The sequence below is a fragment of the Magnolia sinica genome, chromosome 18, assembly GCF_029962835.1.
Source record: "Magnolia sinica isolate HGM2019 chromosome 18, MsV1, whole genome shotgun sequence".
Taxonomy (NCBI): Eukaryota; Viridiplantae; Streptophyta; class Magnoliopsida; order Magnoliales; family Magnoliaceae; genus Magnolia; species Magnolia sinica.
Genome location: NC_080590.1, coordinates 57,492,556 through 57,507,130, shown reverse-complemented (window position 1 = coordinate 57,507,130; position 14,575 = coordinate 57,492,556). Strand labels below are relative to the sequence as shown.

General features: G+C 38.0%; 1 protein-coding gene across 5 annotated transcripts; it reads left to right on the top strand.

The window, feature by feature from the left end:
- Positions 1–1,262: 1,262 nt before the first annotated feature.
- On the top strand, positions 1,263–7,091 carry LOC131232853 (uncharacterized). Of its 5 annotated transcripts, XM_058229351.1 has the most exons (8): positions 3,332–3,722; positions 3,805–3,848; positions 4,074–4,127; positions 5,512–5,570; positions 5,668–5,771; positions 5,900–5,983; positions 6,097–6,652; positions 6,829–7,091. In XM_058229351.1, exons 1-6 carry the CDS (start codon positions 3,679–3,681, stop codon positions 5,904–5,906), a joined length of 312 nt encoding a protein of 103 aa, XP_058085334.1. In that variant the 5' UTR covers positions 3,332–3,678; the 3' UTR covers positions 5,907–5,983; positions 6,097–6,652; positions 6,829–7,091. The 5 variants fall into 5 exon arrangements, 3 of the variants coding, with proteins under 3 accessions (XP_058085332.1, XP_058085335.1, XP_058085334.1); XR_009164961.1 differs by lacking the exon at positions 3,332–3,722 and adding an exon at positions 1,263–1,743 and having other exon boundaries at positions 5,900–6,652; XR_009164962.1 differs by lacking the exons at positions 3,332–3,722; positions 3,805–3,848 and adding an exon at positions 1,264–1,743 and having other exon boundaries at positions 5,900–6,652.
- The last annotated feature ends 7,484 nt before the right edge of the window (positions 7,092–14,575 follow it).

Genomic DNA, 14,575 nt, shown 5'->3' with positions numbered 1-14,575 from the left:
CACACACACACACTTTTTCTTAAAAACTTCAACATATAATTATAAAATGAATTACTTAAAATTCTAAATTTTATAGGATACACTACAAGAAAATAGGCCTTTAGCCACAATTTTTTAACCTCGGTTGAAAAAATGGAGGCTAAATGTGTCTTTTAGCCTCGGTTGTTAAGGAACTGAGGCTAAAAGTTCATCTTTCACCTCAGTTGCATAGGAATTGAAGCAAAAAGTCTACCTTTTAGCCTCAGTTGCATAGGAACCGAGGCGAAAAGTCTACCTTTTAGCCTCAGTTGCTTAGGAACTAAGGCGAAAAGTCTAGGTTTTAGCCTCAGTTGCATAGGAACCGAGGCAAAAAGTCTACCTTTTAGCCTCAGTTACATAGGAACTGAGGTGAAAAGTCTACCTTTTAACCTCATTTGCATAGGAACCGAGGTGAAAAGTCACCTTTTAGCCTCAATTGTATAGGAACCGAGGCGAAAAGTCTACCTTTTAGCCTCGGTTGCATAGGAACTGAGGTGAAAGGTCTACTTTTTAGCCTCAGTTGCATAGGAACTAAGGCGAAAGGTCTACTTTTTAGCCTCAGTTGCATCGGAACCGAGGCAAAAAATTTACTTTTTAGCCTCAGTTGCATAGGAACCGAGGCCAAAAGTCTACTTTTTAGCCTCCGTTTTATAAGAACCGAGGCCAAAAGTCTATATTTAAGAATATTGAAAAAAAATTGAGAATATTGAAAGAATTAATAATTTTTAAAATTTTTGACAATTGTGAAAAAATTGAGATTTTTGAAAAAAAAATGGAGCCAATTGGGAAAAAATTGAGAATTTTGAAAAAAAAAATTGAGAGTTTTGAAAAAGATTTGAATTTTGAATTTTTTAAGAACTAAGAATTTTTAAAATTTTTGAGAACTTTTAAAAAATTGAGAAATTTTTTTTTTGAAAAATTAAGAATAAAAAAAATGATAATTATGAAAAAGTATGAATTTTTAAAAAAATTAAGAATTTTGAAAATTTTTGAAATTTTTTTTAAAAAAAAAAGAATTTTGGATTTGAAAATCTTGAAAAAGTTTGAAAATTTTTAGAAATTTGAAAATTTTCAAATAATTAAAAATTCTGAAAAAAATTAAGAAATTTCAAATGAAATCGGATGGGCAGAAGAAAGATTTCACACGAACTTTTTAGCCTCGGTTGCATACAAACCGAGGCTAAAAGTCTAATTCAAAAATATAAATTCGACGGGCGTGAATGGTTGCTTTTTCCCTGACTCCTTTTCTCACTCGCTGTGCGAGCGAGCGAGAGAGATATTCGTTCTCTTTCTAGGAATTTCCCCTGGGATTTTCACACCTCGATCGTCCTTCCTTTTTTTTTTTTTTTTTCATTTAATTTTCTACAAATCTCTTTGATTTCTTCTATCTTTGAAGAACCTGTCAAGACCTCGATCTCTTTCTTCGCTTTTTCGCCTAGGGTTTCTGCTCCCGATTCGTAGATTTTACTCCTTTTTTTTTTTCTCGTTTTCTCAGCTTCAATCTCTGTAAAAGAGCTGGAATCCTTCTTCGCCGCTCCTTTCCAGGGTTCCTGCCCGAGATTTGCTGTTTTGTCCGTTGGGTTCCTGGACAATACATTCAAGAAGGTTGGGAGAATGCAGCAGAGATTGAAGCAGCAGCAATAGCAACAAGCCCTGATGTAGTAGGCGTTGCTACATAAGTAGCAACTCTACCATCCCGGCGTCCTCGCGGCTGCCACGTCTCAGGTACCATTCTAGGATCAAATTTCCCCCCAAATTTCTCAGTTTTCGTGCCTAATGCATGTCTGTGTCATGATTTGCTCAAAAATGCATTTTCTAAAAATCTCGTTTTGTACGTTTTGATTCTCATAATAAATTCCATTATTTCGCTTTGATATTCCTTTTGGGAAGAAATTCCCAAATTCGACCTGTAATGGGATTTCCTAAACTCTGTAATGGGACCAATGATCTAGATGGCCTGGGTTGCTATAGATGTATGCCATGTATACAATGGATGTAGACATAAAATAGTCTTGTCATTCATTATTTGTTGTGAATGTTTAAGGTGTGCACAAGATGTGTTTGATGAAATGTCTCAGGGGAAGAGCTGCGAGACTTGGAGAATGCACGACATTGTTGTTGTGGTGGTGCCAAGCTCTGTATCCCTTTGTTGTTATTTTTATTCTCTGCCCAATTGCGACTTGAAGCCATTAGATTATCAATCGTTTCTGCAACCAAAAGCCAACATTATTAATAAAGAAAATGCTACAAATGATGCAATGTTCAATGTTAAAAGCTGAGAAAATATGAAAACAGACACATGGCATGCAAGCTGACTGTTAGTCGTCCAGGCTAAAAAATCTGGCTAGTCCGCTCATTATATAAGGTAGGCCAAAATATAGAGAAGAAATGGCAATTTGCATTAAATATACACAAGTGTTCTCAACCTGATTAGTGGACCAACCTGCTTTTCTTGGCCAAGGAAACTGCACGTTATGTATGATCTATGTGAATCATGTGATGGATCTATTACATTTGTCACATGAATATTGTGGTTATAAATGAGTGGAATTATCAAATGTCCTTGTCACAAAAAATAAAATAAATTCAAACATCCATGTCACAGAGATAAATATCATTCTCAGTAATTTCTCTGCTAGTAGAATTCAGGGGAGATTTTAGATTTTGAGGTTTTCTCAGGATATTATTGGGAATATCTTGGTGAAACTAAAAAGATTTTAAAAATGTTTGTCACATGAATACTGTGTTACAAATTCGTGGAATTTCAAATGTCCTTCTCAGCAATTTCTCAGCCAGCCAGTCCCCAGACCAAGTAAAAGGAGGGTTGATGTCATGTAGGTAGCTGGCCTGAAGTTCTGTCAAGCAGTCATGAGAATTCCTGTTTCAAATCTTGATAGAAGAAACACTATTTGAGTCATGGAACAACTTTAAATTTTATTTTTATTTTTATTTTTATGCAATCTGTTCATGTATGACAAACATAATTATTGGTCTTTCATCATGGACCTGATGGGAGCAAAAGCCCAAAGTGACCATGTTCTCATACAACTAGAATGCTAAGGTTAATAACATAAAATTCCAAGTTTCTGCACGCTCAATTGACTTTCTAGTCTAACAATCTTATTATATCTCTTTCTTCAAGTCATTTTGAGTCCTTGATCGAATTTGTTGAGTTTTGAAAGCTTTTGCATGATCTTATTTTCTCAACTTTCAAAGACAAGATCAAGTTTTCGAGTACTTGATTTCTCGTGTGATCTTATCAACTTCTCTTTCTTTTTCTTATAACTAAAACTCCCCCTTTAGCATTTCTTAAGACGAGTTGAATCTCCTCAGCTTTCTTAGGCACTAAACACTGTTGTTTTTAGATGTAAATTCTCACTAAAGATTCACAGTCTTCTTGAAAAATAATGTAAAACCAACCCCAAATAAAGGACCCAAAATGAAACACCCACATTTGTTTGAAAAGTTATGTTTGCTGATAATATGAAAAATTTCGGGGTTTTTTCTTCATTCTAGGGGAGATTTATTCATATGTATTTTCTAATTTGCCAAGAGCTAAAACATTTTAAGTTAGTGGGAAGATTTTGATGAGGACATCAAAGCACCATTCATTAGGCTTTGGTTGGAGGAGGGAGGCAAACTGCCTTAGTGGGAATTTAAATGCTGCCAACTCTCTACGAAGCTCTGAGTTCTAACATGAACTGGTTGGTCTTTACTTTGTTCTACTTATTCTAATGTTCCGAAAAATAATTGACATTTTTCTAATGCTATCTATCTCTGAATCAGGTCAAAGCATCCAAAATCTGTGTTGATTATGGACGAGGTTGATGGTATGTCTGCTAGTATTAAGATTTCCAAAATTCCTATCATTTGTATCTGTAATGACCGCTACAGTCAGAAGCTAAAAAGTCTTGTTAACTACTGTTTGCTTCTCAACTTCAGGAAACCTATGAAACAACAGGTTCTTTGTTTGCTTGATGTTGATGCAGAATAGCCTGTGAAGACTTTTCTAACCTCACTTTCATCTTTTTCTACCTTTTTTTCTACCTTTTTAGGCTTGCTTCTTAAAGGTGTCACCGAAGCAGTAGAAGAAGAAGCAGAAGCGGTAGGTATGTATGTACATGCTTTTCCCTTGTCATTCTTGGCTCAAATACATTCAGGCAATCTTAGTTGTCTAGAAAACATTACAAATGCCACATATTTTGTGTATAGACCCAGTACTGATTCGATAAATACCCCCATAAGTTGTGCTTTTAGCCATATAATAATTCTAAACTAACAGTCCCCAAAAGAAAAATGGTCAATGGCCCACATTTGGTTAGAGGAGGAGAATAAATTTAGGCTAGGATTACCTCAAAAAATAAAAATCTTTTTGTCAACATCAAATATTGCATTGTTCAAAGTAATGATTCACCTGGATTGGAATTGCTTAAAGTTACACATGCACATGTTCCTTTTGTGAGACTATTTTGTTGGTCTACTCTTTCCAAATGAGCATTAGGGAAAAGAAAGACTATTTTGTTGGTTTGCTCTTTCCAAATTAGCATAAGGGAAAGGAAAGGTATCTTCTTCTTCTTCTTTTTTTGGGTGGACGCAAGGTCCCCAGATTTATGGATGGGGTTTAGAATCAATGTTCAGCTTATTCAGTGAACCACTACTGCTTGAATTTGTATTAACAGCCCAATTTCTGTTCTTGCACCACTATTACAAATCATCTTGACTCATTGGTATCTCAAATATTTAAACTGACTTTTTTTAATAAATAGTTTCTACCCATGTTATGTGGGTCCTTCAAAAGTGGAGTACCTGAGTTGGATACTCAAACAGCAGGATAAGGTATGGATAAGAGACCTGCCTTCACAAGACTTGAAATGCAGATCCATTCTGTTTTTAAACTGTTGAGCTATCAGTTATTTAGAATTTTAAATGAATATTACCAATTGGGTTGCAAGTCCAGCTTGCTTGATATTGTTGGGGCATCATTTGAACTTGGCTATCTTTTTTGAACAGTAACACAAGAAAATTTTATTAGAACAACTGAAAAGAGGGAAAAATGAGAATAAGCAATGTGGGATGAAGAGAGATCATTGCATTCACCCCTAAAGATGGCATTAAGGAAGAAAAAGACCCAACAACCCAATAATTCCTCCTTTTTTACTTCTAAACTGTAGGCAAACCCATTGCCCAAGACGGATCCAACTGTTTAGCTTATGAAAGATCTCTTCCACAGATTCCAAGCAATTGCTGAAGTACCTGTTGTTTCTTCCTTTCTAGATTGACCACAGCACTGCTAGAAAGGAGAGACACCATATAAATGTTTTCCTGTTGCCTTTCTTTCATCTGTTCTAGGCAAGGTAGAAAGCATCAATCAAACATGGTGCAATCCATAACATGATTATCTTATGAGTTCTGACCAATCCCTTGCTGTATTTGTCATGAAAATTTGGATTTAGGGGATCCGCCGTACCTGATCTTTGCTGTATCCATACTCAGGTACTGTATTTTTATACAATTTTCTCCAAGAAGATAGTCATGCATGTGATTTAGCAATGGTAAGAACTTTTCTTTGACTTACTTCACCAATTTGCTACTGAGCCATTGAATTGCCTATGGATGCGCTGGTAACTTTGAAATCTTTTGCCAAAGAAGAAGAAAAAGAAGGAGACAAGTTTTATTCTTTTGCCAGAGAAGAAGAAGGTGACAAGTTTTATTCTTTTGCCAGAGAAGAAGGTGACAAGTTTTATTATTTATAGGTATGGTTAGGATGTGTTTGGATGATGCTTGTAAATGGGGTTAACTGTAAATGATTTACAGGTAAATGGTTTATAGTCTGTGTTTGGATGCTGAAAATTGCCTGTAAATGCTTTTCTATGGCTTGTAGGTTTTGACCCTTCCACTTTCATGCCTGATTAAAGTTCTCCTCTGGCCTTTGATTTTACAAATGCGGATTGGCTTGTTACCTGAGGTAGATGGTGGAAAAGCTATTTTATTTGATTGCATGTGCTGTACTAATGTTCTGCATTTTTGGAGTCATATCATTTCCAGCAAGCTTATGTTTTTTAATGCTATAAATTTCAGGTTGTATCGTGGTGATCCAGTGCTAAATCCTCTTACACCTTGGGATAGACCTCCATTGAAAAACATTTTCTGTATATATGGGATAGATATGAAGACTGAGGTAATGTGCTATTTTATTTGAATAATAATTATTTCTAAATTCTTCTTTTTAAAAAAATTGTAATTTGTTATGGCTGAGCCAATTGTGGCACTGCATCTGTCTAATCCTGACATTCCTGAGTTAATTTTTGGATTCTCATTGGGTATGAGTGAAGTTTGTGAGTGTTTAACTCCTGATACTATAAATAATAAGTATCATGGATGTGAAGACTGGTGGAGGCAAGTTTTTTTTAGCACAAGGCTTATTGTGAAAAGCATAGCTTGGATCAGAAAAAGGTCATATCAATTGCTTTTGAAGAATGAATATCTTATGATGCATTGTCTTTCATAGGGTAAAAGTCTTATGTTACAATGCATAAGTTTATTTCCCCTGCCTCATCTTGGTTTTTATCAATTTCTACAGGCTGAGAGTCTGCAACATGGACCTGATGAGGTCCGCCGCATTAAGCAAATCCGGGTCAGTGAGAATGTACTATAATCTACATCTTGTCTGTTTTCTCATTCATTATCGGATCCTCTTTTTGGGTTTCCTTTCCAGCACTTCCAACTCTTAATTCTACTCTCTTTCCTTTCCCTACACACATCCATCTGCATTTAATTTCTTATTTGAGAGTTTCATTTCATGTGTTGCAGCCAGCAGGCCAGAGCTACCTATTGAGGTTGCAGGGCCTGCTACACACAATTTGAATGGAGAATGCTAGTGGAGGCAATGATGACGTTGGCCTGGAAGCAGCAGAAGATGGACGGGTAGTGTTATCTCAGGGTTCGCCAAGCACGATGGCACCGGTGATGACGGGCGTAACCATGACTTTGTATTATTTGTAGAACCTAGTGTTGTGTAACAGTTTGATTGAGTTAAACTTTAAATAAACTATCGTTAATTGTTTTGTTGGTAATGTGGCTTTCATGATTGATTGTTTCATGAGTGGATTGAATGAATGAATTAGTAGTTTAAATAAATATTAAAAAATTAAAAAACATTTTTAGCCTCAATTTGTAACTGAGGCTTGAATTTAGCCTCAGTTGTTGATAACCAAGGTTGAAATTCCAGTGGTTAAAGGCTTTAGCCTCGGTTGTTGAGAACCGAGGTTAAAAATAGATTTAGCTTCGGTTGAACGCAATTGAGGCTAAAATTCGGATTTAATCTCAGTTGAAAACAATGGAGGCTAAAATTTTGATTTAGCCTCATTTCAAGAAAATTGAAGCTAAAAAGGTTTTTAGCCTCACTTGAAGAACCGAGGCTATAAAAGTCATTTTAACCTCAGTTGCTAAAACTGAGGCTAAAGCCTTTAGCCACAGGGGTTTCAACCTTGGTTTGGATAACTGAGGCAAAACTGAAGCTAAAGACTTTAGCCTCATTTTTTAACCTTTTTAGCCACAGTTTTAAACCGAGGCTAAAACCCACTTTTCTTGTAGTGATATTCACAATAAAATCTCAAATTCTTACTTTCTTCATTTGCTAATGGAAAAAATAAAATAAAAATAAATCTACAAATTCTTTTTAATAACAAAAACTAATTTAAGGGTCGTTTGGATGGTGCTAAATGGGGCAAGTAATAAATGATTTACTAGCAAATCATTTACAATTGTTTGGATGCTCTAATTTGCTAGTAAATCATTTTATTTTATTTTTTAATCTAAATGCATCCTATGAGAACAAAACATCATACGAGGCGGAGATCCAAAATAATCGCGGTTTTACTATTGCCAAACACTAATCGACCATGAAAGCTAGCTAACCACCAAAAATCTGATGGCAGCAAGCAAAAACCAAGACTTCAACAAACCAATCCTCAACCAAATAAAGATTAACCACTCCTACACAATGGCATTCGCGGCACTTGCAATTTGCTAGTAAATCATTTTCCACTTGTTGTAAATGATTTACTAACAAAGCCCCCTTCTCATTTTCCAGCAAAAAAATTGAGTTTTTATTTACTAGTAAATGAGGAAATGACAACGGCCTTTTTTTTTTAAATTATTATTATTATTATTTTTTGAATGAAAGCCTATAAAGTAGATTTCATTTACCATTTACAGGCTATCTTAACACTATAAATGATTCGCTAATAAATCATTTACAACTTAAAGCCAAACAGACAGGCTATAAATCATTTACAGCCTTTAAGTAATTTACTAGTAAATCATTTACGATGTAAAACATTTACCACCATCCAAATGACCCCTTAAGAAATGATGGTGCCAAATTTGGAGCCTTCATTTAGAACCATGTGATCCATCACTTAGCTTTAGCAGTTGACATTAACGGTAAAAAAATCCTCCATATGTCAAGCAAATCCAGCCATTGCTTGGCCATAGACATGGAAAACACTAAAGACAAGGTGATCTAAACATATGGTTGCTTGGTTGATACAGTACGCATTAACATGCAAAAGTCCTCCTGTTCATTGGCATAATCATCCAATCAGAACCATTCTTACTCTGCATCCAATCCATACTCGGGCTTCTGGATTGATGGCCCAAATCACAGACATCAACTTGGGGCGTACGTCATGTGGGTGAGCCCAATCATGGAGTGCTAACTTAAGCATCCCAATATTTAGGAAATGATCAAGGTGAACTACATATGGCAAAATTCCACTACAATTGATGGGAGAAGATGGGAAGTGGGGCATCTTGTACATTTTTGAAGGCAGCCTTCTTGAAAGAGTCCACTCCCTATCACCAGCTGTTCTATTGATCAGACAACAATAGGATTCGACCATAGCTAGTGGCATTTAAAAGTATCCACAAGTCTAATTGGATTCACCACTGGCAAAGGTAGCATATGATAGTACCTAAAACTCCAATACAATGGGTTGTAGCTAAGGTAGCATTTACAACTAGCCACAGACCAACATTTAGTTGAATGGTGGAGTGGCTTTGTTTTGAAATTACTGAACATTTTAGACAGAGTGGAAATCCAAACCTGAAGCTTCTATCTTAAGATCATTGATCGAATGGTCAGGATATCATCCAACCAGTCTGGCTTTTGGATCATAACCATCCACGGTAAAAGTGGGCACATGCACCTTGTGGACCACTCGAGGATCATCCACAATCTCACACACGTCACATGAGCACATGGTGTGTTTTTTGTTTAGTGTTTGAAGAAGGTGAACCTGTAATTAGCATTCCTCAACCATAAGACATCTGGAAAAATCAATCTTGGGAACCATCACTCTGGAATCGTGTTCCAAGGATCCAAGTGGGGCACCAGTCGACTTACTCTATTTAACGTTGAAGCCAATTGTCTCAAGAAGCCATAAAGGAATGGGCGATTAGCCTTTTCTCAAATCAATCTTGATGACCATAGGACACATATCCATCCACTAATTTCATTATCTGTCACAAAGCAAGCCTAACCAAAGTCTAGACTAAGAGATTTTAGGTTGGATACAAACCAACTTACAATTGAGAGAATTTGAACAGACCATTCTACAAAAGCTTCAACCATTACTGATGAATTGCCAAAACTGCAATATGAAATGTTAAAGAGTGTTGCAGAAATTGCATATATCATGCATCAAATTAGATTGACTGCCCGCCCATCCCATTTGAATTGATGAATTAGCAAGATTTGCAACCTATATATGACTGTGAAAATATAAAACATAGTCTGAAAAACTGACCCAATCACTAGATAGAGAAAGCTACCGAGAAGAAATCATGTCATGTGCAAATTCCTGTCTTCTACAAGGACATGGAAGCAGCAAAGTCTTGAAAGAAGCTGAACTGAATTCAGAAAGAAAATTGTGTAGCATGACTGAAGATACACATTTCCCAGGATCTCCCATGCTAGACTTCGATTCCATGAGAAAATTGTCCATTAATTCTGCATATGTTTCCGAATAGATAAATGCCAAATCATAATGGAGGAGGGAGGATTGACGGATCAAGCATCTGCTCTAGCATGGAAACTCTAATTAATTTCAAAAACGTTAACAGGCATCTAAATAAAAGTGTGGCTTCATAGCTTCTCTTTTTTATCATTTGCCCACTCTCAAATATTTTTATTTCTTGACAAATTTATTCATGAGGAGGATGTCTTCTTACAAGGAGAATCGATGATGCATGGTTATGGATATTGTTATGGACATGGACATGAGGAATGGGGTTAGAATTCCCCAGATAATGCAAAATACTTGTTAAGGTTCACATTTAATATCATCTTCATTACCTTTTCTTTATACTTTATAAAAAAAAAAAAAAAAATTAAAAAAAAAAAATCCTAGTGGTTTTCACAAAAAAACATAACAAAACCAAAAACCACACCACTTGCAAGATGCAGATCAGATTTTTCCACCATGTATGACATGTATGCAATTTCTAAGTGCCTACGTATCATCCATCACACTCTACAAGATATTTCAGACATGATGAAACCCAGAGAGAGAGAGAGAGAGAGAGAGAGGGAGAGAGAGAGAGAGAGAGAGAGAGAGAGAGAGAGAGAGAGAGAGAGAGAGAGAAGCATACTGTTGCAGCTATTGCTGGTGCTTCTTCCTCTTGTGGGCCTTCTTGGACTTTGGCATGTTCTAGCAAGGAGGGCAACGACTAAGAGATCAGCGTCTTCAACAAGCAATGGAAATGGAAGCCATATCAAAAGAGGCTGGAGTGCAGGGACGTTGGGGAGAGAGAGAGACTTTCGGGATTTGGGGATGGGGGGTGCGATTTGGGAGAGAAGAGAGAAGAAGGGTTTTCGGAGAGAAATATTGGCACGCGCGCGATTTGGGGATGGTGAGATTTGGGAGAGGAGGGAAAAAGGGTTCTGGGAGAGAGATTTGGCAGGTGCGATTTGGGGATGCTATTCGGGAGGGGAAAAGCCCTATTTTATTTTTTGCAGCAGCGGTGGCTTATCTGTACACTGGTGGCCACGTAAAAACGCCACTCATTTTACATCTACACTGGTGGTTCATTGTGGCCGCCAGTGACAATGCGCTACTGATACAGAGATTTCTTGTAGTGGGTTCAATTGGTTACACCAAATATTATAAAATTTCATGATATCTTTGTTAGGGGCTGTTGCACAAAACCTTAGGATCTAGCCTCCTAAATACACAAGAATTATAAGATAATAAAGCAATGAAATAAATCAAAGCATAAACCACATAACATAAGAGACTTTTACATGGAAAACCATCAAAGAGGTAAAAACCACAGGATTTCGTCTAGATCAACAATCCACTATGAAGTACAACGTTACAACCGATTACAAGCATACACTGCTTGGATCAAACCTTCTTCACTCACACAAGAGTGAATAAACAATAAGAGAATAAAGAAAAACAGAGATATCTCACTGATTATGAGGATGTAGAAGCGCTGAGATGTTGAGTGCAAATAGATCACCTCTAGGAGCATAACTTCCCTTCCACAAGCTTCCTCTCTCTCTTTCTCTCACACCTTTTATAGCTCTAAACCCTTTAACAAACCCTTGTAAAGCTTTAGGAAAACCTCTTACATTACCTAGAAAGCCCTAGGTAGCTCTAATTTAGAGTTTAGGAAACTCCCTTTCGGATAGGTGCGAAAACCGCCTCAAAATTCTGCAATCCGCATAAAATTGTGGAAGTGAATCTACATAACCTCGGCTGGTCGAGCAGGGTCCTTGACTGGTCAAACGGACCCTCAACCGGTCGAGTAGACCCCTCAACTAGTAAAGCAGCGCAGAGAAAATTAAACCCGAAGTCGCTAGAGTTCGAGTCAAGCCAGGCTTCGACTGGTCAAGCCTCACCCTCGATCAGTCGAGCCAGGCTCTTATCCGGTTGAGCCTGGGAGGAAAAATCTCATAAAATCTGCCCCTTTCTGACTCAAGAGAGATCCACATTATTCAACTAAGCCAGGTTTCTACAAACCTCAAACTTGCCCTTGAGCAATACCTTGGTCATCATATCTGATCCATTATCGTTCGTGTGGACACTCTCAAGCTATAACACCTTCTGTTCCAAAGTATCCCTGATTTAGTGGTACCGAATCTCCATGTGCTTTGACTTGGAGTGTTGACTTGGATTCTTTCTCAAGCGTACAACACTTTGAATATCGCAATAGACCATGTGTTGTTCCTGCTTCAGGCTAAGTTCCTATAGGAACCTCTTTATCCAAAGCATCTCTTTACATGCCTCTGTAACTGCAATATACCCGACCTCTATCATCGACAATGCTATGACCTTCTATAGCTTACTCTACCAAGAGACTGCTCCCCCTACAAATGTGAACATGAACATCGATATAGACTTCCTGGAGTCTATGTCACTTGTCATATTTGCATCTGTATAGCCCTCTAATACAGGTTTTCCATCACCATAGTATAGGCTCAACCTGGATGAGCCTCTTAGATACCGCAGTATCCACTTCACCAATGCCCAATGATCTGTGCCAGGATTGATAAGTTACCGGTTGACAACACCATCCACATGTTATGTCTAGGGGTGTACACACCATAACATATATCAAACTTCATACTGCTGAGGCGTATGGTATCTTCTGCATCTCATCCACCTCTGCATTCGTCTTGGGACACTGCCTGTCGCTCAATTTGAAGTGACCATCGAGTGAAGTATTGATAAGCTTCGCTGCATTCATATTGAACTGCTCTATGACTTTCTCAATATACCGCTCTTGTGACGACCAAAGCTTCCTGCTGCTTCTATCACGGGTTATCTCTATTCCTATGATTTGCTTAGCTAGGCCCAAGTCTTTCATCATGAACGACTTGTCCAATTCATATTTCAGTCTATCAATCTTCTTGATGTCTTTTCATATGATGAGCATGTCATCAGCGTATAATAGCAGAATTAAGAAATCACCATCTGAGAACTTGTGCATGAACATACAATGGTTCGACTTCATTCTTTCATACCCATGGTTTAACATGAATGAGTTGAACTTCTTGTACCATTGCCTTGGAGTTTGTTTCATCCTATATAAGATCTTCCTCAGCCTACACACCATATGCTCTTTGCCTTTGACTTTGAACCCCACTGGTTGGTGCATGTATATCTCTTCTTCTAAGTCACCATGGAGAAAGGCAGTTTTAACATCTAACTACTCTATCTCTAGATCCATGCGAGCCGCCAACCCAAGCAACACCTGTATGGATGTCATCTCCACCACTAATGAGAATATCTCCTCAAAGTCTATACCTTTCCTCTGACCGAACCCTTTCACCACAAGTATAGCCTTGAACCTTATCTGTGAATTCTTCTGCTCAATCTTCATTCTGAACACCCATTTGTTGCTCAGTGTTTTCTTGCCCTTAGGCAGTTTCACCATATCATATGTGTGGTTCTTATGCAAGAATTCCATCACCTCTTGTATAGCTTTCAACCACTCCCCCTTATTCTCATCGGCTAGGGTCTCAGAATAATCTTCTGACTCTCCCCCGTTAGTGAACATAATGTACTCATGCGACAAGTACCTTTTGGATGACTGTTTGTCCCTAAATGACCTCCTCACCCGTGGCTTAATAGGTGGATCAAGTGGGGGCTGCTCCGCTGGTCCATCTTCTGTAGGAACTCCCTCGTCATCTGCATCTTGCTGTACTCTCCCGTCATCAGGCACCACGGGAGGAATAACCAGATCCATGTCCTCTAGCTCACCTAAACTAGGCTGGTTCTTCTCTAGCTTACTAATGTCTTCTATATATTGATCTTAAAAAAAAACCATATCTTTGCTCCTGACAAGTTTTTTCTTGGTCAGATCCCACAATTTATAACCAAACTTTTCGTCACTGTACCCGAAGAACACACACTGCCTAATCTTCATATCGAGCTTGGACCTCTTATCCTTTGGTATATGAATGGATGCCCTACATCCAAACACCCTGAGATGACTGTACGATGGATCCTGTCCAGTCCACACCTTCTCATGTACTTCTCCATTCAACGGGGCTGATGGAGACCTGTTTATCAAATATACTATCGTGTGCATTGCTTCTCCCTAGAACGTATTGGGCAACTTCGCATGGGATAACATGCATCTGATTCTCTCTACAATGGTGTGATTCATTCGCTCAGCCACACAATTATGCTGGGGGGTCTTGGGAACCGTCTGTGTCATGCCTCAGACTCGGTAAACGGACTCACAAGGAACCCGATGACCGGTTTTGGCCGCAATAGCCTCCGTAGTACCCCATTCTCGGCTCCTGAGGTAGGTTCCGATCCTGGGATCCTACAAGGAGGATTTTCATAACAGTATAATCACTTCCAATGCGAGCATACCCAAGATCACAGCAAGTACATCTGAGAATAACAAAGGCACACATCACAAAATCCACTAAAAATTTGAACTTTTACAATCATCCAAAAGGTCCAAAAGGACATACATGAGAATAAAAGGAAAAGAGAGAAATCAGCAACACTGGAGTCCTCACTGCTCAACTCTA

Coding starts and splice junctions, on each gene's coding strand:
- LOC131232853 (XM_058229349.1), top strand. CDS start 3,679: ATGCTGCCAACTCTCTACGAAGCTCTGAGTTCTAACATGAACTG. Junction 4,128..5,511: donor AGAAGAAGCAGAAGCGGTAG/GTATGTATGTAC, acceptor ATCCATACTCAG/GTACTGTATTTTTATACAAT. Junction 5,571..5,667: donor ATGCATGTGATTTAGCAATG/GTAAGAACTTTT, acceptor TTGCCAAAGAAG/AAGAAAAAGAAGGAGACAAG.